The sequence below is a fragment of the Lepisosteus platostomus genome, chromosome 14, assembly GCF_059453375.1.
Source record: "Lepisosteus platostomus isolate fLepPlt1 chromosome 14, fLepPlt1.hap1, whole genome shotgun sequence".
Classification (NCBI taxonomy): domain Eukaryota; kingdom Metazoa; phylum Chordata; class Actinopteri; order Semionotiformes; family Lepisosteidae; genus Lepisosteus; species Lepisosteus platostomus.
The window spans coordinates 35,530,439-35,552,839 of record NC_142624.1 but is presented as its reverse complement, the minus strand read 5'-3'; the positions used below and the strand labels follow the sequence as shown (position 1 = coordinate 35,552,839).

At 42.4% G+C, this 22,401-nt stretch overlaps 3 protein-coding genes across 4 annotated transcripts in view; 2 read left to right on the top strand and 1 right to left on the bottom strand.

Moving 5' to 3' along the window:
• Nucleotides 1-1,132: 1,132 nt before the first annotated feature.
• Nucleotides 1,133-4,118, top strand: tmem37 (transmembrane protein 37). The gene is made up of 2 exons (XM_088606000.1): nucleotides 1,133-1,475; nucleotides 2,724-4,118. Exons 1-2 carry the CDS (start codon nucleotides 1,455-1,457, stop codon nucleotides 3,303-3,305), a joined length of 603 nt encoding a protein of 200 aa, XP_088462126.1. The 5' UTR covers nucleotides 1,133-1,454; the 3' UTR covers nucleotides 3,306-4,118.
• Nucleotides 4,119-5,821: 1,703 nt separating this feature from the next.
• On the bottom strand, nucleotides 5,822-21,191 carry sctr (secretin receptor). Its single transcript, XM_088605999.1, has 13 exons — nucleotides 20,301-21,191; nucleotides 19,721-19,841; nucleotides 17,893-18,000; nucleotides 16,766-16,869; nucleotides 15,727-15,827; nucleotides 15,139-15,271; nucleotides 14,546-14,699; nucleotides 14,121-14,181; nucleotides 13,883-13,952; nucleotides 13,436-13,527; nucleotides 11,684-11,822; nucleotides 10,438-10,479; nucleotides 5,822-8,663 (listed from the first exon to the last, which is right to left on the bottom strand). The coding sequence occupies exons 1-13, from the start codon at nucleotides 20,343-20,345 to the stop codon at nucleotides 8,487-8,489; spliced, it is 1,347 nt and encodes a 448-aa protein (XP_088462125.1). The 5' UTR covers nucleotides 20,346-21,191; the 3' UTR covers nucleotides 5,822-8,486.
• A 1,064-nt stretch (nucleotides 21,192-22,255) lies between these two features.
• The window catches only part of cfap221 (cilia and flagella associated protein 221), a 29,694-nt gene continuing 29,548 nt past the window's right edge, over nucleotides 22,256-22,401 (top strand). The window contains exon 1 of one of the 2 annotated variants that reach the window (XM_088605993.1): nucleotides 22,256-22,398. The gene's annotated coding sequence lies outside the window, so the exon portion shown is untranslated. The remainder of the gene's footprint in view (nucleotides 22,399-22,401) is intronic. The other variant, XM_088605996.1, reaches the window with a different exon arrangement.

Below are 22,401 nucleotides of genomic sequence, written 5' to 3'. Positions count from 1 at the left end.
AAATCCATACATAAATCCTTACTACGACTGTTTGATATTGATCAGAAAGTGAACATTCGTAGTTGTATAGTTGACTATTTACACTGCTCATAGTTTGTTAAAATTGGACCGTGCTGGCACTTTTAATCTGCTGCACAGCTGTCTCTCTGATGTTATATTTTTTTAAATCAGTATCACTGCAACAGTGTGACCAGTGAAATGAATCTGGTGCTCTTTCCTTTGCAGGAGCTACAAAACAAAATGTGATAGTTTTAAAACTGAGCGTTGGCCTCAAGATGTTTCCTGTTTTTTTTTCTTTAACGTTTTGGGAAACTGTGTGTGTGTGATTGGACTTCATGTGTGAAGTATGGGCACATGACTTCGGCTGACATTATTTAACAGTGCAATGTTTTAATTTTTCTCAATTACTTGTTTCCAGATTGTCTCCACTATTAATTCCTGATATTTAATTGGGTTGAATTCCAGAGGATGCTGGAGCACTTTTCATATAGATGGGGAACCACTTTAGTCATCACTGACTAATTATATCACCACCAACCTGGTGGCACACAGCGGCCCCTCTGTACCTGCAGCCCCACTGCCTCGCTCAAGGGGACAAGTGAGAAACACAGTCACAGGGTGAAATAAGGGGGATTGTACATGCCCAGAGTGAAATTTAGTTAAGTCCCCTAGACCTGCAAACAGTATCCTGGGACCTTAATAATCAAGTAGATTATTAGTTTCACCTTATTTTAACATTTCGTTTGAAGAACGGTACATCGTACAGCAAAGAGTCTTCAGTCACCACACTAGCACATTGGTTTGGAAAATCTGGTCTGGGGAAAGAGTGCCACCTACAGGCCCACCAACACCATTACAGCAGAAACCCCAGTACTGACCAATCCCAGCCTTGTTTAATGCTGCCGTCAGTTGTACCTTTAAACTCAGCACTTGGGTAATAAACCAACCACGATGATGCGTGGCTGATAATGAGCGAAAGCATGAATCTCAGCCTTCTTATGGGTGCAGTTATAAAGAGCTTGGTGCATGAATGACCAGAGAATAAATCACAGCTAGCAGACAGAGAAACCGATCCCCCAGACAACAGACATGTCCTGCAAATCACTGAGACGCTAACAAAAGAAAAAAGATCTGCTGTTAGCAGTAACACAGAGTTCCCTCCTCCATCCAGACCAGCCCCCTTTACTTTTGTCCTCAAAACTGCTTCGTGATCAGTTTCCCAACAGGCCAGAAAAAAACAATGTTCTTTCCTGCTGATTCAGCAGAAGGAAAATGTTCTTCCATGGTGTTCCGACTTAGCTATAAACTTTCATTGTCTTTACAATGTTTGTTAATCATACACTAAAAGTCTGTCTATCGCTGAACCTTTGACTCATTTAACTAATCTCATTTACAGTTTTTCTTCTGTGCTTTCCTGAATAAGAGAACAGTTCTAGATTTAAGAAAACTCCACCATGACTGCTATAAAGATTAAGGTAATGCAATCTTTCTAATTTTCTTGTTATATACATTAGTTTTGGGAGTACTCAATGGTTAAAGAATATTGTTTTTAGGGTCTAAATATGCAAAATATTTTTGTAACTAAAATGTATTTCTTTGTCCAGTTGTGGACAAATATCGTCTCAAAGTGCTTAATGTTCAATTACATGACCTTTAGGAATCTGTAATATATATGTTGGATTTAATAAAATTCTTCTTAACACTAGTAGTGTTGAGTTGCATAAATAACTGTTAAAAAATGTATAAAATGAAGCAAAAATATATTTTTAAATTCTGTTCCCAGTTACAAGGAACATATGAAAAGAGAATGTCAATTCTTTATTCTATAATTTTTTTAATGCAAAGCTATACTATAATTCTCACTGGACAGTTATTTAGCCTATTACTGTAAATACCTTTCTCATCTAGTCATATTTCCAAAAAGGAAAAAAACCTCATGATTTTAAGAATTGTGAATTAAACATATACGTGTTTGTGATGTATTTTTTGTTTCATGATGTGTAATCTTTACAGTTCACTTTGGCCAGTTTTTCCCTGTGTTCTCTGTTTCAACACACAATTAAGAGAATAAAACCGAAAGCTGTGCGATTTTGTTTTTTTAGAGTTTTCTTGCATTTTCTTCCCAACCATCCTAAAAACGTTTTAAATGTTTTATTTTAATGTTTTGTAAAATTCCTCTTATGTGACACTCTGGTTATCTCGGTAGACAGAATTATGTTTGGTAGACTGGAGATTGCTGGCATCGCTAGAATAATTAGTGTACAGTTTCATATAGCGTCTAAGAGTGGTATATTGGTAGATTTCTCACCACTATGTGGCAGCCTTACAGATATAACACCATCTCTTGTAAACACCAATACAAGTCCAGCTTCCATTGAATTATCCATTTATCCACTTTCTAACCATTTCATCCACTTCAGAGTCATGGGGGAGCTGGAGCCTATCCCAGCAAGCAACGGGGCGCAGGGCAGGGTACGCCCTGGACAGGACGCCAGTCCATCACATGGCCACAGACACACACACCTACTTCCAGTTTTCCCAGAAGCAGTATATCATTGGGCTGTAGGAGGAAGGAAGATGTTTTGTAATTATTATTAAATATTTCAAATGCTTGGTTAGCAGCTGGCATGTGTGGTTTATTAAATAATAAAATAGTAATATACATAGTGTACTAATCAAATTAGCATGAAATCTTTAACAGAAATGAACTTTTTTCTTATCAGGCAGGAAGTGTGCATTTCTACAGCAAACCTAAACCGCCGTTCCTCGAGATTTTCACCAGGAGCCTGATAATCCTCTGCACGGCCTTCGCCATCGTGCTGTCCTCCATAGCCGTGTGCGATGGACACTGGCTGCTGGCCGAGGGCAAGATGTTTGGACTTTGGCACTTCTGTACCCTGGAGGATAAGTCTCTGCCCAACTGCACGACGGATCTCGGGGAGGCTGGCGTAGACTCCCTGCCGGTCGGGCTGGTCTTGTGCAGGTCCGTGGTGTCCTTCAGCGTGGTGGCAGCCATCTTCGGCCTGGAGCTGCTGGTCATGTCTCAGGTGTGCGAGGACCAGGACTCCCGGAAGAGGTGGTCCGTAGGATCCGCGCTCGTCCTCCTGTCCTTCACGCTGTCGGCGTCAGGGCTGCTGGGGTTCGTCGCCCTGCTGTGGAGCTACGCCAGTCTCCTGGGCTTCAGCCTGACATTCTGGTGTCAGTTCACAGCAGCGTTCCTCTTCTTCCTGAACGGCATGAGCGGACATCACATCCACAGCATGGTCCTGCTGCCAGTGGGGAACGCCGGGAAAATCTTAGGATGAGATTCCACCTTCTTTCTGGATTCAGGGCAAACATCCACGTACAGTACGGTCACACAGTCTAAGAGGGCCGCTGTCTAGGTGGGATCTGTTAGCAAGTCGTGTCCGCATGGCAGTGTATCACATTATACTGTATGCCTGTTACTTCTCTTTGTGGGGACTTCCTGTTGACTCTCATCAATAGCCTTTTCACTGTTCCAGACTCGGCTCAGATAACAAGGATTTTCCTTGACACTTTCAGACTTAAAAGCAGGTGCCATGTGGTTTGGGAACAGAGCCATTTGCACTGCAGGGATGTCTTCTGGTTGTCGGGAGTTATCCTTGTGAGGACATTTTCTAAGATTGTGTCCCAATGTGGCAAGTAATACATACTGTAAATACTGATGGGCATTGTAACTGAAGCTGCCTTCTGTATTTGTTAGAACAGATGAATACATTCAGAATAAAGATATTGCCTTTATAGCTTGGTTTCAAATAGTTGAGGTTTGAAGGTAAATACCCGTTTCACAGATTCAGGAAATGGCCAGATTTTTGTTAAAGCCTGTCATTTAAGGCAAATGTTAGAAGAGATTGTATTGTATTGTCTTTTAATTTCTTTAAGTTTTTACATTTCGTACAGGTTTAAAGTGCACCACATGAACAAACAACTTGTTCTTTTTCTACTTCAGTGAGCCACACCTGAACAGTACAGTCAGGAATTTAAAGATTTTAATGTTATTTTCTTAACTCACCAGGAGTTTTGTTTGTCAAGACTGTCCCATTTTCCTTTATTTCAGTAAATCTTTTTACTTAATAAATATTTTTGTTGGGTTTATACATCTTTGTGAGCATTGTCCAGCAATACAATTGTTTCCTCGGTGTCTCTGATGCTGAAGGTCAAGTGAGGCCTTTTCCTTCTTGTCTGTCCGCTGTCTGTCCCTGGGTCTCACTCCAATGACACGCTGGTACAGTAGGTTAATTAGCTTCTAGGAAAACTGACCCTGGTGTGAGAGTGTGTGGCAGTGTCTAGAAATAGTGACAAAAAGAAAAACCAAAGGAAACATTTTGTGAAAAACTGGAAAAGAGGAAAAATCAGGAGAAGTTCAGCATTCGTACCTAAATGCTGGGAATGGCAGAAATTGTTGGTACCACATTATTATAATAATAATAATAATAATTGCTTACACTTATATAGTGCTTTTCTGGACACTCCACTCAAAGCACTTTACAGGTAATAGGGACTCCCCTCAACCACCACCAATGTGCAGCCCCACCTGGATGATGCGACGGCAGCCATAGTGCTTTTGCCAGAACGTTTGCCAGAACGCTCACCACACATCAGCTATTAGTGGGGAGGAGAGCAGAGTAATGAAGCCAATTCATAGATGGGGATTATTAGGAGGCCATGATTGGTAAGGGCCAATGGGAAACATTAGCATGTGTTTATGATGTATGTAGAATCACTGACACATGGCTCAGAGAGAGTGATGGTGAAGCATACAGGATTTCTGGATATAGATTTCTGGAGAGACAGGAAGAGGTGGAGGTTTAGCACAATACATTGTAAAGAGCCTTCAGGCACTGCAACCTAACCCTGATTAATTAGGTGTCTCAGAATCTATATACAGTAGGTCAAACATAGAAATACGCTCAATGGGCATTGTGTAAGAGTGTGCTACAGACCCCAGATTCAGACTGGATAGTCTCAGAATTATATATATATACAATTCTACAGACTCAGAATTATAATGGCATTTTATATAATGAAGTCAAAAACGTATGTGTACAAAGAAGTAATTATCATGGGAGAATTTAATTTTCTTCAAAACATCTGGAACAACCATCAGAGATGTGAAACTGAAATAGTTGACTTGGGTTAAGACAGTTTCTTCACTCAGAAAGTCAGAAAGCGTACAGGTAGTGATGCCTGCACTGACCTAGGCTTTCCAAACATCAAAATGGAGGGATGAAAACATGTTTTGCCTTTAAGTACATCAATGGAATCTCGAGTAAATCATTACAGTTTTTTTTAATTACAACAGAACACTAAAGCAGAGATAATAACCAGAGATAATAAATGGAAGTCTGCCAATTCTACATGAAGAAACTGGCAATAGTACACGTACTGTAGACCATCAATAAAACCCTTTTAGCAGGAGCTCAAGTCAGTGCTAAAATACCTAAATATTCTAACTTTAAGAGAGAGAGAATAGGAATTAACAGAAATGGAATCAGGAGGCAATAAGCAAGATTTTAAAGATATTCTGTCTGAAGCACAGTAATTGCCATAAAAGTAAGATTTGGATTGTAAGATGGTCAATGGGTAGGAAACAGATAAGTGGTGAGAATTTAATATGGGGTGATGCAATTAGTGGAGTAACACAAGGATCTAAATTAGGGCCACTGCTCTTCCTAATTCATATTCATGATCTAGATTTTGGTATAGTGATTGAACAAGCTGAGTTTACAGATGATAAGACAGGGCTTTATCAAATGCTGTAGAAGCAGCAGATGGAAAAAAAACACTTGAGACATTAAAATGAAGGACTGGGCAAACACCTGTCATTTAATGTAAACAAAAGCTGACTATTACACATGCTGCAGGTAGGAAAAAACATGATAAATGGAAAATCCTTAACTTGAAGAAGCTAAGTGACACTATCTTCATCTAGACTTTAAGTGGATACAGAGTCAACAGTATAGTATTTCAAATAATTGTAGTAGTTAGGCCTCACTTAGAATATTTGTCACCATATAGCAAAATAAGGTTCTGTTCTGAAAGGCTAAAACCTTTTAGTCTCAAATAGAGTTACCCACAAAAAGACCTGATTCAATATTTAAAATCCTCCAGGACTTTGACAGAGTCAACCCATCAGACTTCACCACAGCACACAAGTGGAGACAGCGCGTAAGTGCATTTCAAACAGGTTTTTTGAGAGAACACAGTGTTGTACGAGCTACCAGCAAAAAAACAAGTTAGTTGGGCCAAACGTTGTCCTCTCATTTGTAACCTTTGTAACCTTTTTTATATGCTCATATCAACAGTCTTACAGGCTTATGTATTCAATCTATTTTTAGGTTTTTTATTTTCTCATTTAGTATTTTATTTTTCTTCATAAAGTGGGTTTATGATGTGCACAGTTGTTATATTTTCCCCAGTGCAGGATTCGCCCAATGCACATCTCTTGCTTGCTTTTATCATCTTTTCAAAGGTTGATTTCCATCTCCCTGTCCTTGGTGGGGCTGCGGTCATGATCTTGTTTATGCCTTCCTTAATGGTCCACACGGTATTAAAAAGTGACGCTGCAACAGGGAATAACACTTAGCAGAGTGCCTAATAGACAGTGTTCTGTTTTTAAAGCTTTTCCCCAAGTCCTATAAAAGATCATAAACAACTTTATCACCTAAATCGGTTCCATAATGGAAGACTAAACACGGATATGACAAAGCAATGAACGTTTTTATTAGCATCCACAAGCTGAGTGCGAGTTTTGGAAAAACTGGACAAACAGGACTTTTTTGTTCCTTGATCCCTTTCAATATTTTTTTTTGGCTTTTAAAATTATTCACACTTTTTCCACATTTGTCAGGGATGACACAGAGAGTATCTCCACAAAACAAACAAAAAAACCCATTCCTCTCTGAGTCTGAATCTTTGAGCAGCTTTTTTTAAAGTTTTTTTTTTAAGTCCTTCGTAGCTCCACCTCCCACCACCTCAAAGGACAAGAGCTGATTGCTTTCACCTGTGGGCGTGTCAGATCGTTACTACACCAAAGACTAGCTATCATGAAACAGACCAATAAATATTTACAAGGCAGGTAGTACAATAAAGAACAGGAATTTAATTTAGTGAGAAAGGATGCATTTACAGCATTATCACCTGGACTTCAATTTGAAGTGCACATATCTCTTCGGTAACGGTGCTAGCAGAGTCTGTAAGCTCCATTTCTTAGTTCAGTTATCATCAGCTGCGCAAACACCTCAGTTTTTAGCAACTTACATAATAAGCAGAAAACGTCTCTCACCACTGATGATTTAGTAGACGCTGAAATTTTACATTTAGAAGATCTGCACCTTTCAATAAACTGAAAAGCATTTACAGCGTCTTGAAAGCTGGTTGAAGACATCCACTGCAAAGATTTTCCTACTTGTACGATTATCACACAGGTAAAATTGTGGCCGTTCACACCTGAAATGCAACATCAGTGTGCAAAAGGAAACGAAAGACCGAAGAAACACTACACATTATTGATCTGCAACTTAAAAATAAACATTGAATTAATATATTGATTTAATTAACTGCGACAGAAACATCTGGCTCTGTCTCCATTGTTTGCATGCCTTCCATTCGGTCATCTGCGAGGTAAGAGCTCAGCTCAGGAGCCTGCTAACCTGAACACGCACAGAGGCCTGGCAAGATCTTCACCACAACAGCCTCACAGTGACCTCTGACAGTGTCCAGCCTCCGTACAGTTTTCAGGGCTTCTCTAATACATCATCAAACACTGAAGGCTGCTGGAATCAAATCAGCTGCTATTCCCATCCGAAATTAAACCTTCCCCTGTTCAAACATTGAAAGCGAGGTTCGTACCCAATTTGCAGTGCAGCGGATGTGAAATTCCCCTGTGTTATGATTAACCCTCTTATGGTTTGGTGCACTCGTCAGCTTTTGAGAATTAGGCTGGTGGGTACCGAAGAAGTATTATCCAAGTTGCAAAGCGAACGTTTACAGTGCGTGGTTACGAATACGGCTGCAAACTCTCCAATTGACAGTAATATCTGCACGAGCATGCAGCTCAGTTCAGACTGTCCAAGACAGGCATGGTGCTAGTGCCCTAGAGAACCATTGGCATGCTCTGCAAGATTAGAACAAAGTGACTATATTCTGGATTCACAACTGCTTCTATTACTGTAAGTTTTTTAACCTGCCTCTCTTGCAAAGTCATCTGCACAGCTTTGCCACCGACCCTCTCAAAGAAATGATGTTTGGTTTCTTAAAACTGATATATTTCCTTCAGCTGAACTGATATAGTTCCACGTATTGCAGACGTATTGCTCTTTGCAGTCTTTAATGAAGCTCACCGAGCTGCTTGAAGTCACAGTCACTGCCGGCTCTTTTCAAACAGAGCTTGGTGCACCGGTGTCACGGCGTCGTCCACACCGACCGCCAGCGCCCCCTGCTGGGCTCCTGCCCGTCTGCCAGGCTCAGGCCAGGCTGGACTCGCAGTGGCTGGGGTTCCTCTGCTCCCGGGTCAGCAGCGACACCTGCGTCGGCGCCGCCCCGCTGTGGCTGATGGAGCTGTGATTGGGCCTGGGCTCGTCCCGCAGGCACTGCCGCAGGGTCTTCCTCCTCCTCCTCTTCCTCTGGATCTCGTACTGCACCTGGGGCAGCAGCGAGACAGGCAAAGGCACCTTTAAAACACTGCCGGGTGTCCACTGCAGCCGGCGGCTGAGCAGCACCCTGCAGGTTTCACTGCATTTCCATTGCAGGGTGTTTCAGGACTGCAGCGCACGAACGCCAACGCTGAAGGTTTCGTGTGGACAGAAGATGAAACAGATGCAAGAGAGGGGAGGTGGTCAGGGCTCTAGACCCACACAGAACAGGAAAGCTGGGGGTTCGAATGCTGTTCAGCGAGGTACTTCATTCAGTTCGCTGCAGGAAAACAGGTGCAAATCTGCAACACTCTGGATAAGACTGTCAGCCAAGATAAAAACACTCTTTGTCAAAAACAATCCATCTTCCTCAGTGTAGATCCTAGATAGAGACTTGATAGAGAACAGACACAGATTTTCACTGTCTGCTGTGCTAATAAGATCGGCCTGGTGAGGCCCTGTTCAGCTGAAGGGTTATATCCCCCCCTGCCAGTGGCAGTATGATGGGAGGTTATGGGAAGACCCTCTTTATGGACTATTTTCATTGCTTTAACAAAAACTACTATAATGAAACAGGACTGTACAGATAAATCGTCATATTTTGTCTAAACCATTTTCTTTATCTGGTTTCTTTATCTAGTGGGGGAGTGGGGGAGAAACACAAGTGTTACAGCACATTACAATAATATAAAGCCACATCCAAGGCAATAAAACAAAAATGAAGCACGCAATGTTTTATGTGAGTTTTGCCAAAGGTTTTATGACAGAAACACAACTTCGAGGCGTGCAGTCTGCTGCTGGTACTGTGCATAGGGGAGAAACCCCTGGTTTGCATGGCACAGAAATGCTTAATGTGTCTGTATTTGTTTACCACCGCTGAATCACTTTTGTGGGCCAGTTAGACTGATTGCTTTGGAAAAAGCACAATTTTCTGCAAAAAAGAGCTCATTACCCACTCTGACATGCCTTTTCAAGGCTTAATGAATCCTGAAACGCTTTTGTGCAGAACAATGATGAATAACAATCCAGCTTTTACAGCCAATTTACTAAGCAGGAGAGTGATTAAGACTAAGAGTGGAATCCTGCAGAAAACGCAACAACAGATTCCCACGCTGACGTGTTGACACCTTTGATGAATGAACGGGAGAAAAGCCTTTGTGCCGGGAAGTATCTTCTAAATACACACTCCCACCTCCCCAGCAGGAGTCACAAACAAGGAACACAACATGTAATTACTGAAATAGGTGATTACGAATTAATCACTTTCCAGGTCTCACACTGGGAAATTGTTTTTGACAATTATGAAGTTAAACCAACATAAATTAAACTTCGTCAGCAGTTTTTGTTTGGGCAAATGGAAGAAGAGCAGCCTGTACTGCTTGCTAGCTAGCCAAGGCATTGTGCTTCACGTCTTGTGCTGAATCCACACTCAGTCATTCCACACAGACAGGCTAAATTCTGCTTCACAGGGAATCACTCGGATTCTGCAAGCGAAGAAACACTTTTCACTAAACACAAATGACAAATAAACGCTATTGTGCATAACCAATTGAAATGCTAGGTCTCTATTTTCAATACTATCGGAAAAATTCAAAATATTTTTGATAGGTACAAAAGGAACAAAAATGAGTGTTCTTGTCAATATAAAAATTGGGACTCTACATTAGTGTCTGCTAGTGGAACACGTCATCTGGGTTATTACAAATCTATATTGATGAATATGTTCAATTTCCAAAGGATCCGTGGTTTAAGTACGAAAAATATAGGGAAAAACTGAACTTACCTCCCCATTAAGGAAGCAGTAGAGAACTGCAACCACAAACCCCTGGAAAAGAAGTTTTTTTAATGAGGAAATGGATCACATTTATCATAAATAGTTTGAGCTGGTGGCAGTCTCAGCATGCATAGCAAAGCAACAGGTAAAGATTTATTCCACGCTAAAAGGAAAAGAAAAAAAGACATTTCGGCTTCAGGTATGTAAAGCCCTCTGCGGGTGTGAAGAAGCCGAAACGTTGTGTCTCTTTCCTTTTCCTTTCAGCATGGAATAAACCTTTACTTGTTTCTTAGATTTTAAATGTTCAGAAAGGCATTTTTTTTTCTTGGACATTTATGATTATGTTTTATAAAAACATTAGATGCAATGAATATTAAATCTAGCATTGATGTTTAACAGACAGATTCATTAAAAATGCATTCAGCTAATCAGTATTTTAAAAAAAGGTTTAAAGCCTCTCACTGCAGAGAAACAGACCTATTAGAATACTGTAGTTCGTCTGATCAGTTTGCGCTATTCTGTCCCCTGTTCAATGTACAGCACTGCATACTGCATATTGTGTGGAAACTGAGATAGTACTCTGCTGTTCTTTCACACTAGGTAATTATCTGTCGTGGCAACTGTTCCATCCAGAACAACGTTGAAAAAGACATCTCATCAAGGTTCATCAGTCCACATACTGTACGCGAGAACTGCAGGAGCCCAACAGAAAAAAACACACTGGCTTGAGAAGGAGTTCAGGCTTCTCTAAGCGGCCCTGTGATTTTGTTGACCGAGGTGGGCGGTGGTGTGAAAAGGGGGCTAAAGCAGTTTGGGGGTCCCTCTTTCAGGTGGGGTTTTCCGGGCGGCTGGCTGGAGTTGGAGGACCCCCTCTTGAGGGTCCGTCAAACTAATGGCTGATGGGACGGCTCACCCTACACCAAGCAGCGTCACCCCCAACCTCACATCTGAAGGTGTTTGTGTTGTTCTGACAAAAGATTTTAGTTTTTTTCCCCAAAAGACCCATGATTAGATTCCCCTACAATGGCCCTGGATAGAATATTTGAAAATAAATTGTTGCATTCCCTGTCAGTGATCCTCTGTGCTACTCTCCTCCAAACCATAATTATTCCTAAAATTAGAATACCTTAAAATCGCAAAAGAGCCTTTCTCTTTTTTTTGCATTGGCAACAAAGTACATTGAACACATTTGGTATTTTTCAAAAAAAATATTTACAAAATAATTTAGAAATAAAAGCTTAAAAACCTGAGTTACCTGAGTTGATGCCAGTGCAAGTTCAAAGGTCAACCGTATGTTTGTAGATAAAATGCTGAGGTTGTCAGGGAAAAACGTGAATAAGATGTAGTACGCGCCAAACAGAGGAATTAACAAAAGAGTAGATTTTGCCAGCCTCCTGAAATACAAACATAGTCATGTCAGTATGTTCTCACTGCCTGGGAAAATGTGGCAACTCTCACACAAACAGACACCCTTTCGTATCTTATCCGTCTTTTTCGTTCACTTTTATTTCTTCAGCTTTAACACCTGACCCTTTACCAGGAGATCAGCCACCTCGTTAGAGGACAAACGCAGCCGGTGGTTTTTACAGAGAGTTTGCAAACATAATGAACCAGAAACCCGTAGCACAGCCACTAACCCCTCACTTCCGAGAGATGTCTAGTTAAATAAACCAGCACGTCAGCCCATGTAATCTTCTATGCATGTATGGGAGGCACGAGGGCATGGAAGGTAGCATTGCTGTCTTGCGGGGCTGGCATCCGGGTCTTGATTCCAGATCTGGGGTTCTGTCTCTGTGGAGTTTGTATATTCTCCCCGTGTTTGTGAGGGTTTTCTCTGGGTGCTCTAATTTCCTCCCACGGTCCAAACACATAGTGGTACAGTATGTTAATTGACTTCTGGGAAAACTGGTCATGGGTCTGAGTGTGTGTATGAGTCTGTAAGTGCCCTGTGTTGGACTGGAGTCTCGTCTAGGGCCCCCCCCACCCCCCGCAAGTCTGATTTGGAAAAGCAGTCAGCAAATGGATGAATGGAATATGCAATACAAAGGAAGCTGCAAGGATCTCCAGTAAGGAACTATCAATGAGCCAGTCAAAACTGTCCAACACCTCACTTTTCTCCTAGGTTTTTCAATCTCAAGTCTTCATATTGATGGACCTTAGTTCTTCTGCATGTTGCCGTCTTAGAGCCTCCAAATCTCTGATTACCCTCTGGGCTGGAGACAGCTGTAGACAATGAACCACTGCAGAGAAAAGCATTCTGGGCATGGGGCAGGAAGAGTCTGAGCTGAGCCTTGACTTCCTTGGACTTGTGGCTCCGTATGGTCTGCTGGGCTGGCTCACTTGGTGAAAACAGCGCACGATCTGACAACAGGTGTGGTGGAATCTCATTGTTCCACTAGGAGAGCTTCCAGGTTTCAGATCATCTTGCACTGCAATTATTATACAACACACAAAGCTGGAATAATCTCAGATCAGAGTCTGCATGGGTGCTCTGGGGGTCAGCGCGACATATCTGACACAGAGAATGATGTTTTAGCTCTTGGCTGTTTATCTTTTAGCAGTTTCCTGGTTGTTTTAATCATCTGAAGGAAGAAGCTGTCAGATCACAAAGACTTGTCAGAAAGAGAATCATAACCAGTGGGCTGGGTGTTTGGGTTAGGGTTAGGGTTTGGCTGATCAAGACAGAAACTTGAAATCTGAACAAACCAAAATAACAGATTTTCCTTTTGTTAAAGGTCTTCTTTTCTACAAAAAGGATAAGTGCCAAAAACATCGGTTTGATGATGATCCTGAGCCATTTTGTCATGTTGACACTTTTTTTAACTCATTAGTGTAAAATCTACACAGAAAAGAATCTGTTGCAAACATACGTTCTGACAAAATGTATTCAGGATTTTTGCCCATAAAATTTAGAACCATAACAAACATCAACCATTATTAAAGAAGAAAGTTTAAGTATGGACTGTTGCAACCAAATAATTCTATAGAGAAAGTTTGATGAACTCACTTGTACTGATTTAAATCATTTCCCCCGACATTTGGAGTCTTCAGTTTGAGCATTAGTATTCTTAAAATACTAATAAAAAACAGAAAGTTGATCTGGAAAAAAAAAAGACCAATCTTATTATTGAGCACCACCCAAACACCTATACCTGGCTTTAGATTTTGGTAAAACTGCACATGTATATGACACACCTAATGAGGAACAAAGAACGTTTGAATTCTACGCTGAAAAACAAAAAGGAACCCAGTGTTCCAGCTCTACTTCAAAGGCAAACGTCAGAAACCACGCACAGTACTGACGTGTCCACACGGCTGTGAAAAAACAGCTACAATGGCACCAGTTCTGCATCGATATGAATACCTGGGGCTCGCCGTCCACAGTTCTGTCAGATTATCGTTTGCACCACTTTCACTTGTCACAATCTTAAATAGTTAAATAGTTTGGGCTTACCAATATGGATGTAATGACAGGGCCCCTAATGACCCATCGGATGGTGGTGTTATGGCTGCTGTTCCAGCACCTTCACATGCAGAAAGAAAGAGAGCGTTACTGCAGCGAAGGATACAGCAAAAACAAAGAGGAACAATTTGACACAGCACACAGTTCCGTATCCTAGCAGGCATAATTCCAAGACATACTGGTAACCGTACATCACAGAAAGACTGGAAAGACTTTGACCATACTGTACCCTATATCTTCATATAGCATCTTGGCAACAGACCAGGCTATCGTAAAAAACATTGGTGAACCTGAAAAAGAAGAAAAGAAAATTAAGATTCAGTGCAAGGTTTGTTAATTTACTCGGATACAGGTAAATAACGTGCTCATTCTTCTCCTCAAACAAACTGTTCCCAAAATGCGAGCAAACAGTGGCTGACTCGATTAACACGGTGAGTGTCATCTTCGAGGCAGCCACTGGGCGTGGGTTAGTCCAAACCCATACAGGCTCTTCACACCCAGCCACTGTTCGCCCTGGGCCAGGCGCGCCGCGGGTTCGCAACCAGCGCCATCGCGCCTGCTCCAGCGGCCGACGCCCCCGGCGCCTCGCCCCGTTTGTTGTGGACGCGTTCAAAAAAACTAACAAAAAAATCGAACGAAGAAAAAGGAACGTACCCCAGCCGAGACCTAGATAGCACCAGAAAAACTTCCTCTCCGAGAAGAACGACACGTTCAACAGGGTGTGGAGGTACAGGCCCTCGACCAGCAGCCAGCTGTAGTTGGCCATGATGCAGTAGTGGCAGAAGACCATCACCATCTTGCACCCGACCTAAGGGAAGCAACAGCACCAGGGCCACAGGTGACAACAGGTGCAGACAAACAGCGCAGAAGGCCAGCAGACTCATGGACTGTCATGACCACCCTCTGCACAGTGAATCTGAACCTCTTCACTCTGGGCGTTGATTTAGACTGCCTAGATTCAGATGAAATAGGACTAAGTTATCTTTGATTCCCCTGGCTATTAACCTCGGTTGTAATGTGGACAACTGATTGCATATTTTACTTTATGTATATATTTTTTTTCTCATCGTACATGTATGTCTCTTATTTTTAATGGGTTCACATTGTGTTACATGCACTGCGTATTGTGCTGTGTCTTTTACCTGCCTGCAAAGCATATTTCCCATCTGGGACTATCAAAGTAAATAAGGCAATGTACTGTCCCTACACTGGCTCAATGCCACAGTTCCCAAGCAAATTATAGTTACCGGGTAGACGTTGCAATGATAAATGTCATTATTAGAAAAGAGAACAGCATCCCGGACAAAGACCGACAAGGCACGGAGAATGAAGGACGTGAAGAGCTGGATGTGGATGTAATTCCGTGTGCAGTGGAGTTTCCTAAAACAAAGGCACAGAGAAGTATCCTTAAATAACCAGAGAAAAATGTTCTGCATTTTCTACACTCAACTCCTCAGCCTGCTCCCGCAATTGCAAGGCAGTCAGTCTTTTACACGAGCTTGGGAAGCATCAAACCTTTAGAGTACGGGACTCAACTTGAGCAGGGAATCATCTCCCTTAATATCCACCTGACAAAATGTTATTTAAAATGAAAAGACATTTTAAGCAAATGTGTTTAACCAAAGCCAGCGGAGCCCAGAGCTGAACCTGGGACTAGAGCATTCTGAGGCAGCAGTGCTAAACAGAACTCCACAAAGGTCTTTTCAACACCAGTATTCAGTGTGTAGCTGTTCTTCTTGGAGAACAGCATGACAGGGCCAGCTATACGTACAGAAATACACAGCTCATTTTACTGCATGGTACTGGAGTAGTTTTAAAAAAGAAAGGTTTCTTACCTAAAAAAACAGAGGATGCCAATTGCTATGATCAGGGAGACAAGAGATAAGCCGTAGCCCACAGAGTACATGATCTTCATATACTTGAAGTAATGTCCTGTCTGCAGAGAAAGAACAAGATCTTCAGCTGCATGATGACACCTTAACCTACAGTATTTTCATAGCCCGGCCATTCAGACATACCAGTGTTTACTAAACTTGAAACTCAAAAAGTGCATTGTTATTTTCTCTTTTTTTTTTTATTGGCCTCCTGAGCTTTTAGGAATTTCTGGATAAAACGGATACAGGTAGTTACACCATATATACAGTAGTAAATGCATACTGTCTTTATAAACGGGGCTCTTGTGACCAATCTGTTCATTATTTCACTGTTATAGAGGATTAGGTGTAAAGTACCATCTAAGTGTTCAGAACATTCTGCTATAGCTCTCAAACACAACACGATCAGCGCCCGAGTCTTCAGGCGCTGCCAATATGGGCAGCTCAAGTCTAAAGTGCCACAGCGCTCTTTATCCCTCGAAACCCTTTGTGAATCAGAGGCTCCTGAACTATCCTCACTTCTCAGCTGAGTTCGAATACTCAGGAAGTACATTTGAGCTCCCACATGGGCCCCATCAGTCCTCTCGTTCCACCGCTGAAGAGCTGGAATCGGTCCAGATCCGATTCAAGAGGAGTCTAGCGCTCCACACCTCCTCCTCACTGTACCTTCTGCCTTTCTATACCAGACTCTGAGCTCCGAGAGGGACACTGACTCCAGTGGCTGGGATCCACAAGGGGACGAGATGGTTTTTTGTAAACCAGCTGGGCGCTGGGCGATTTTCACACCCTGGCTAATACGCGCTTCCTCTGGCTCTTGCGGAAGGCTCTTCCCACCAGCTTGTATCCCTGAAACCGGGATTCCTGCTCCTCACAAAACAAAAGGGATCCTGCTCGCACCGTCCTCATCTCGGCTGCTCAGGCAGGAGCCACCCACAGCACATGCTGACGCAAACGAGAAACAACACCGGGAAGCGACAACACAGCTAGACTCTCCACGTACTTCGGTAGTAATTCCAGAGACGTTGCTATCGTATCCACAGGCGACGTGATGTTCCGGAAAGGAATGTGACCAGCCTTCCGAGGTGCAGTTCCTATAAACCCATCCTGTAACACAACAAGGCAACACTAATGATCCGCTACCCTTTGACAGGCAGCACCCCGAAAATCGGGGACATACCCTCTCCAATTAAATCTGAGTGTCTGAAAACACATCCTTTCATCCTCCGTCCCTCGTATCGGATCTTTCTACTCAAGATTCTGAGCTGGTGGGAGCGCGTGAGAGTCAGACCAAAAGCTGGAGTCAATGAAGGGTCGAAATGCATATTTGTAAACCAGGTGGGCGCTGTGAACTTAAAGAACCAAATGGAAAATCAAGAAGACGTCAGATAAGGGGAGTGGAAATCGATGAAGTAATGGCAGTAGTTTAATAACACCAAAATGAGCTGTGTAGCGCATGGGCACTGCCTTCACAAATACTCACTGAAGCCATTGTAGAATAACGTTGCACAGCAGAATAGAAAACTTGTTCTGTTGGCACAAGCTTTTGGACTTCAGATGGTTTTAGAATAAAAAAAACAGCACATCATACCCACAGTATAAAAGGATTGCAGAGAACAATCCCAATTCAAAAAGACAGAATGCTTCGAGGATTGAGAAAGAAGTGACTCGTGGGGACTAAAAATGGACACGCGAGGGAAACAGTTTGGAGGTGGGAAGAAGGAAAGAGAGGAGACACAACACAATCTTGAGAAGGGCTCGAGCAAAGGGGTTCGGTCAGAGCACAGACAGAAAAAAAGCAAATGACCATAAAAACATAGACGCTGGCGATTTCACATTTGAGAAAAATAAAGAACAAAAGATTTATGCTTTATTTGCGATAACTCTCATGTTGGCTACTCTGGTCCGGAGGTCTTAAGAGTTTTTTTGTGTTTTTTCACGCCACCTTGGACCTTAATGAGTTAATTGAACCAATTAAGCACCCCCGTCAGCTGTGTGTTCCAAGTCGTAATCAGGTGTTAACTGGAAAGTGCCTCCTAATCCTGCAGGATCGAGCACTGGAAGTCCAGGGGGCCCACACCTGGTCTGACCTGCACCAATCGAAACGACCAAGCTCGGCCCATCATTTACCTGTGACCCCGGTCAGGGTGATGAGCAGCTCAGGACAGGAAACAGCCACAGTCTCCCCGGCAACAGCAGGATACCAGCACCCCTGGGAGTCCCACATCCCTTCACAGACTCAATGGAAAACACAGCCATCTTAAACAACAAACCGTTCTGGGCATTCGAAACTGTTAGAATAACAGCAGCTTGTTCTTTAGCTCCTTTACAGTGCGTTCATGCGTTTTTTCCTGTTCTTTATTATAATACATTATATTATGTTATAGTATAGTTTAAATTACGAACACAATGCAATTAGCTCACAACAAACAATGGACCTCCCCATACTACAGTGCTAACAGGGCTGATAATATTAATGGCCTTCAGGTAACACAAGCATCTGGAAAGTACATAGTTACAAGGACAGTGTAAATACAACAGCTTATACAGGCAAGTACTAAATCATTCCAGCTGTCACTGTCTGTTTGCCATCGCAGCTGATTTCCCTACTTTAGGCAGAAATATAGGGAGCAGCCTGTTTTCTGAAATGTGGGAAACTTCACAGTGAGGTTTTAGGTGTAACACCACTGGATGGTGCTAGTGTATCATCCTTGTAGAAATAACTACTACAACAGCAAGGTGTTTCTTGAATTCTAAATCCTGCTAAATTTTAGGTAAATAAAATAAAATGATTTCAAGCCTCACATCTGGTAAAAGGCCAAAGTCTGAAAGCCTTACAAAGATTTTCAGTTTTGGCGCTGAGCTGATGAATACCAGGATTATCAGACAGGTGTCAATCAGGTAGCTGATGTGCAAAAGGCAGAATCGTTTCTAAGTTAGTGTACAAAATGTACCTCAACACATCTGGGTCAAGTTAACCAGATTTGCGTGAAATGTCCTCAATAACTCTGAGTCCAGAGAGATCAGAAGAGGGGGGGAAGTGGTTTGAGGTGTTATGCTGTCGATACTGAACACCTTTCACAGTGACCAGAGAGCCTTGCGACCAGGTGAGTGTGTGGCCTCGAAGGGGAGTGTGATTCAGACCAAACCCCTCACAGGCCTGCTGATGAGAAAAGACCGGTGTCGTAGAGCACACTGCACTGAAAAGCACTGGGCAGTGGAAGGACTTGTGAATATATGCCCTTCTTCCCAGTGCACGCGCTGGTTACTTCGATCAGTCTTTCTCTTTTTCATTCGGATCTTTCTGGACCCCACTGAAACAAATGTCACGGTGTACATGAAAACAGACACTTTTGGCAACGTGCAGAAAAGTCCCGGGTTCACAACACTACAGAGCGCGAGAATGGGAGACTCGCTCCTGGGAGTGTCGGTCAGAATCGAGCAGATCGACAGCAGACCAAGACCAAGGTGGTCCCGTCCCGTTTCAAAAGACCTCCAGGGCTCTTCAACGCAGCAGCACCCAAAGAGCTGGGGCAGCTGTTTCACTGGGATAAATAAGCCAGTAACCAGCTAACTTAGCTCATTAAGCTAAATGAGCTTAAGTTGCATTGACCTATAGGCACACTGGATACCCTTGTCTGAACTGAGGTAGCAGAGATGAGCATCCATCGCTGAAAACTGAAGTGAAAGTTACTGATTAAGAATCGATAACACGCGTTAAATAATTGAAAATCCTTTGGGCCATTCTGATGTGAACAGGAAAATAATTTTCCGGTCTTCAGTCCGATAGAACCGTGAATATCACCCGTTATCGGACCCGAGTTCACAGCCTTTGATCGACCTGGTTGTCTTTGAGGAACTATTTTGAGCACACTTGGATCGCGCTTGCTAAATAACCTCCTGGTATTTTCTCGGGTTTGTTTTTTTTTTCTTTCCTGTCCTTGTCTTTTAACAGTACCTGTCCGATTGGACCCGACATCTGATAGATTCTGTCTCAGCCGATGAAGTAAATCGTAGCAGCTCTCCTCTTCCTTCAGGAGAATCAAGTGCGCATCACATTCCGGGGGAACAGCCTCGACCTTCAAACATCAACACCTCGGGAAGTTATTTTTATCTCTTTACAAACCGTATTAAATTGAAATAGCTTATTTATAAATCATTAACTCTTAGTGCTATGTTGCAAACTTTACTGGGCATATACAATGTCATGATATATGCCAGCATTTACTGTAGAAATATGGTACTCATTAACTGATACGGTATATATACTGTACACGGAATAGCCGATATTCAAGAATATGCCATTACACAACTGATTTGATCAAATGCATATCCATGAGCTATGCAATTTATTCAAAAGTGCTCCGTATACGACAATATATTTTCAACAATTCAAACATTTTAAGGATTTGAATTAAAATCCCATATTCACTAATTAAATAATAACGAACCGCTTACTAGTCTATCACATATTAGTCATTTACGTTCTTCTTCACGGCCGAAAAAATACGAATCTCTTATGGTAAAAGATCGCTTACCTGGCCGCAGATCTGTAGTAAAACGAGAAAGAAAAGTTCCCGCATTGTGAAAGTTATCTTAAATATTGCAAACTGTGTTTTATTCCATCCATAGGTCTCCACGCTCCATTCACCTGCTGATGGGTCCCAAATATCCCACAGCACATGCGGGTGCTTGTTTTCTTTTTTAATCTCGTATTATAATGCGTTTAGAAAGCATATCTGATCAGATTGGGTCCATTTTTCTCCCCAGACAAACATCCAAACTCTTGGAGCACGAGAATAGAGGGCTGTGACTGCGGGGGTCTTCAGGAGACGCGATGCGCTGCCACACGGAGCGGCTCGGCGCACGCTTTGCCGGAGCCCAAGTTCACGCCGCGGGTGACAGGGTGATTACTAAATCACAGCTCCGGGGTGGAAACTTATCGCCGCGAGCAAAGTCCTCGCGTCCGAACCCTGCTCCGAGCGCGAGCCCGAGCACACACACACACGCGCGCGCGCGCCGACGCAGGCACGAGCGCGGCAGGTTGAGCCGAAGTCCATTAGTTTCTTCGTGTTTTTCCAATTGTTTTGTTTTGAGTGGAACAAAGACAGCGCCTACTGTTGTACACGATCCTCCTATTAAACGTCCATGCTGTGGGGTGGGGGGGTTTATTACCCGTGTGGGTGCCATCCAGTTAATCCAGTTGACCATTAATTGTATTGCTCTTTAGAATCCATGAGGATTATGATTACACAAATCATTATGAACAAAGTTATCTACATTATATACAGCGCTACCTGGAACACATAGCATTGGTACCTCCTAGAGTTTAGTTGTAACATAAGCGCCTCAAAATCTAGATAATCATTCACTGTTGCGTGTAATGGCCTCGCCTAACGCTAGGATGTGCGACCACGGAAACCACAGAACGCCAACGAAACTACGGTGGTTATGATTAATCTGTCAAAAAAGACATTAACGTGTTTCTGAGCGCCTTGAATTGTTCTACGGCAGGTCCTTTGGAGGTTGTGAGAATGTTTTACATTTGTTTTGGAAATAGCGGTGGTACTAGATAAATTCTTTTCTAAAAAGTAACGTAAGTGTAAAGATACTCCCAACATTTACCTGGGCCTTAGTGCGAAGAAATATACTTTAAAAGTCAGTAAAAATAGTAATTGTAATAGTAGTTAATATATATCGTCAGAAGTTTTCGTTTTTTTAATATCTGAATCTAACCCTGATAACGATATTTACCCAGCGACAGTAAGAATTGCGTAAAAAAAAGTCCCTTTGGAATTCAGAGGGAACATGTTGATGGTAAATGAAAATGACATGAAAGTATTACTAAATGAAAAATCAATTCGCAGTTAGAAGGTGCAATTCTCTAACCTTGGCACAGTTCTCCGATGACAATGACGAAGGCCGCTGGCCACTGGACAGAAATGTGTGGTTGTACTGTGGTTTAAAGTCCTTAGTATATAAATAAATATCCGTATAGTATAACAATATAATATGTGTAGATTTCTAAACCCTTTTTAAAAGGTGATATTATCGAGCGAACAACAGTAACTTTGTGGTACGAGGGGGGAGTTCAGTAGTCTTGTTTATACCCCCATACCTTCCCTAATGGAAAACTGTAATAGTTTTTAGTTTGGAAATAGTTTTCCATTGACTTCTTCCAATCCTCCATCAGACCCATTTCTTTTACTTGGGTGTGCATATGTAAAAGAGGCAAATGTGGAGGTACACAAGACTCTACGGTACCTGGATGAAACCAGTTTATCAATCTCAGGCTTCACTATCAACATCTACTTCATCACGATGCTTTAACATCGATCTTAAACCAAACTGGATTTCAAAACCCATGTGCACCTGAAGGTAATTGTTTAGGCCAACTTGGAAAAACAAAATCCATTAACTCAACTTAGTCACCAAAGCAGCAGTTCACAAATCAATTATGACCACAAACAATTCTTTGTAATTCTGAAAAGCAGCACGGCTCGCTCGCGCCCTTCCCACGTGCACAAACCTGGAAAAACTCCACCTCTTGCGCGCGCGGCCCCGGAAGAGGACTTTGGTCACCATGGTGATGGAAATGTTTGGCTCACGAGTTGGGGATTTATTGGTGCGTAAGAGGTA

Excerpts from the sequence above, each read along its gene's own strand:
- tmem37 (XM_088606000.1), top strand. The coding sequence starts at position 1,455 with ATGACTGCTATAAAGATTAAG. Across the intron at positions 1,476-2,723 it reads TGACTGCTATAAAGATTAAG|GCAGGAAGTGTGCATTTCTA; the intron begins GTAATGCAATCT and ends TTTTCTTATCAG.
- sctr (XM_088605999.1), bottom strand. The coding sequence starts at position 20,345 with ATGCGGGAACTTTTCTTTCTCGTTTTACTACAGATCTGCGGCCAG. Across the intron at positions 13,528-13,882 it reads CTGTCATTACATCCATATTG|ATCAACTTTCTGTTTTTTAT; the intron begins GTAAGCCCAAAC and ends TTTTTTTTCCAG. Across the intron at positions 10,480-11,683 it reads TTGCACTGGCATCAACTCAG|GGGTTTGTGGTTGCAGTTCT; the intron begins GTAACTCAGGTT and ends CTTCTTTTCCAG.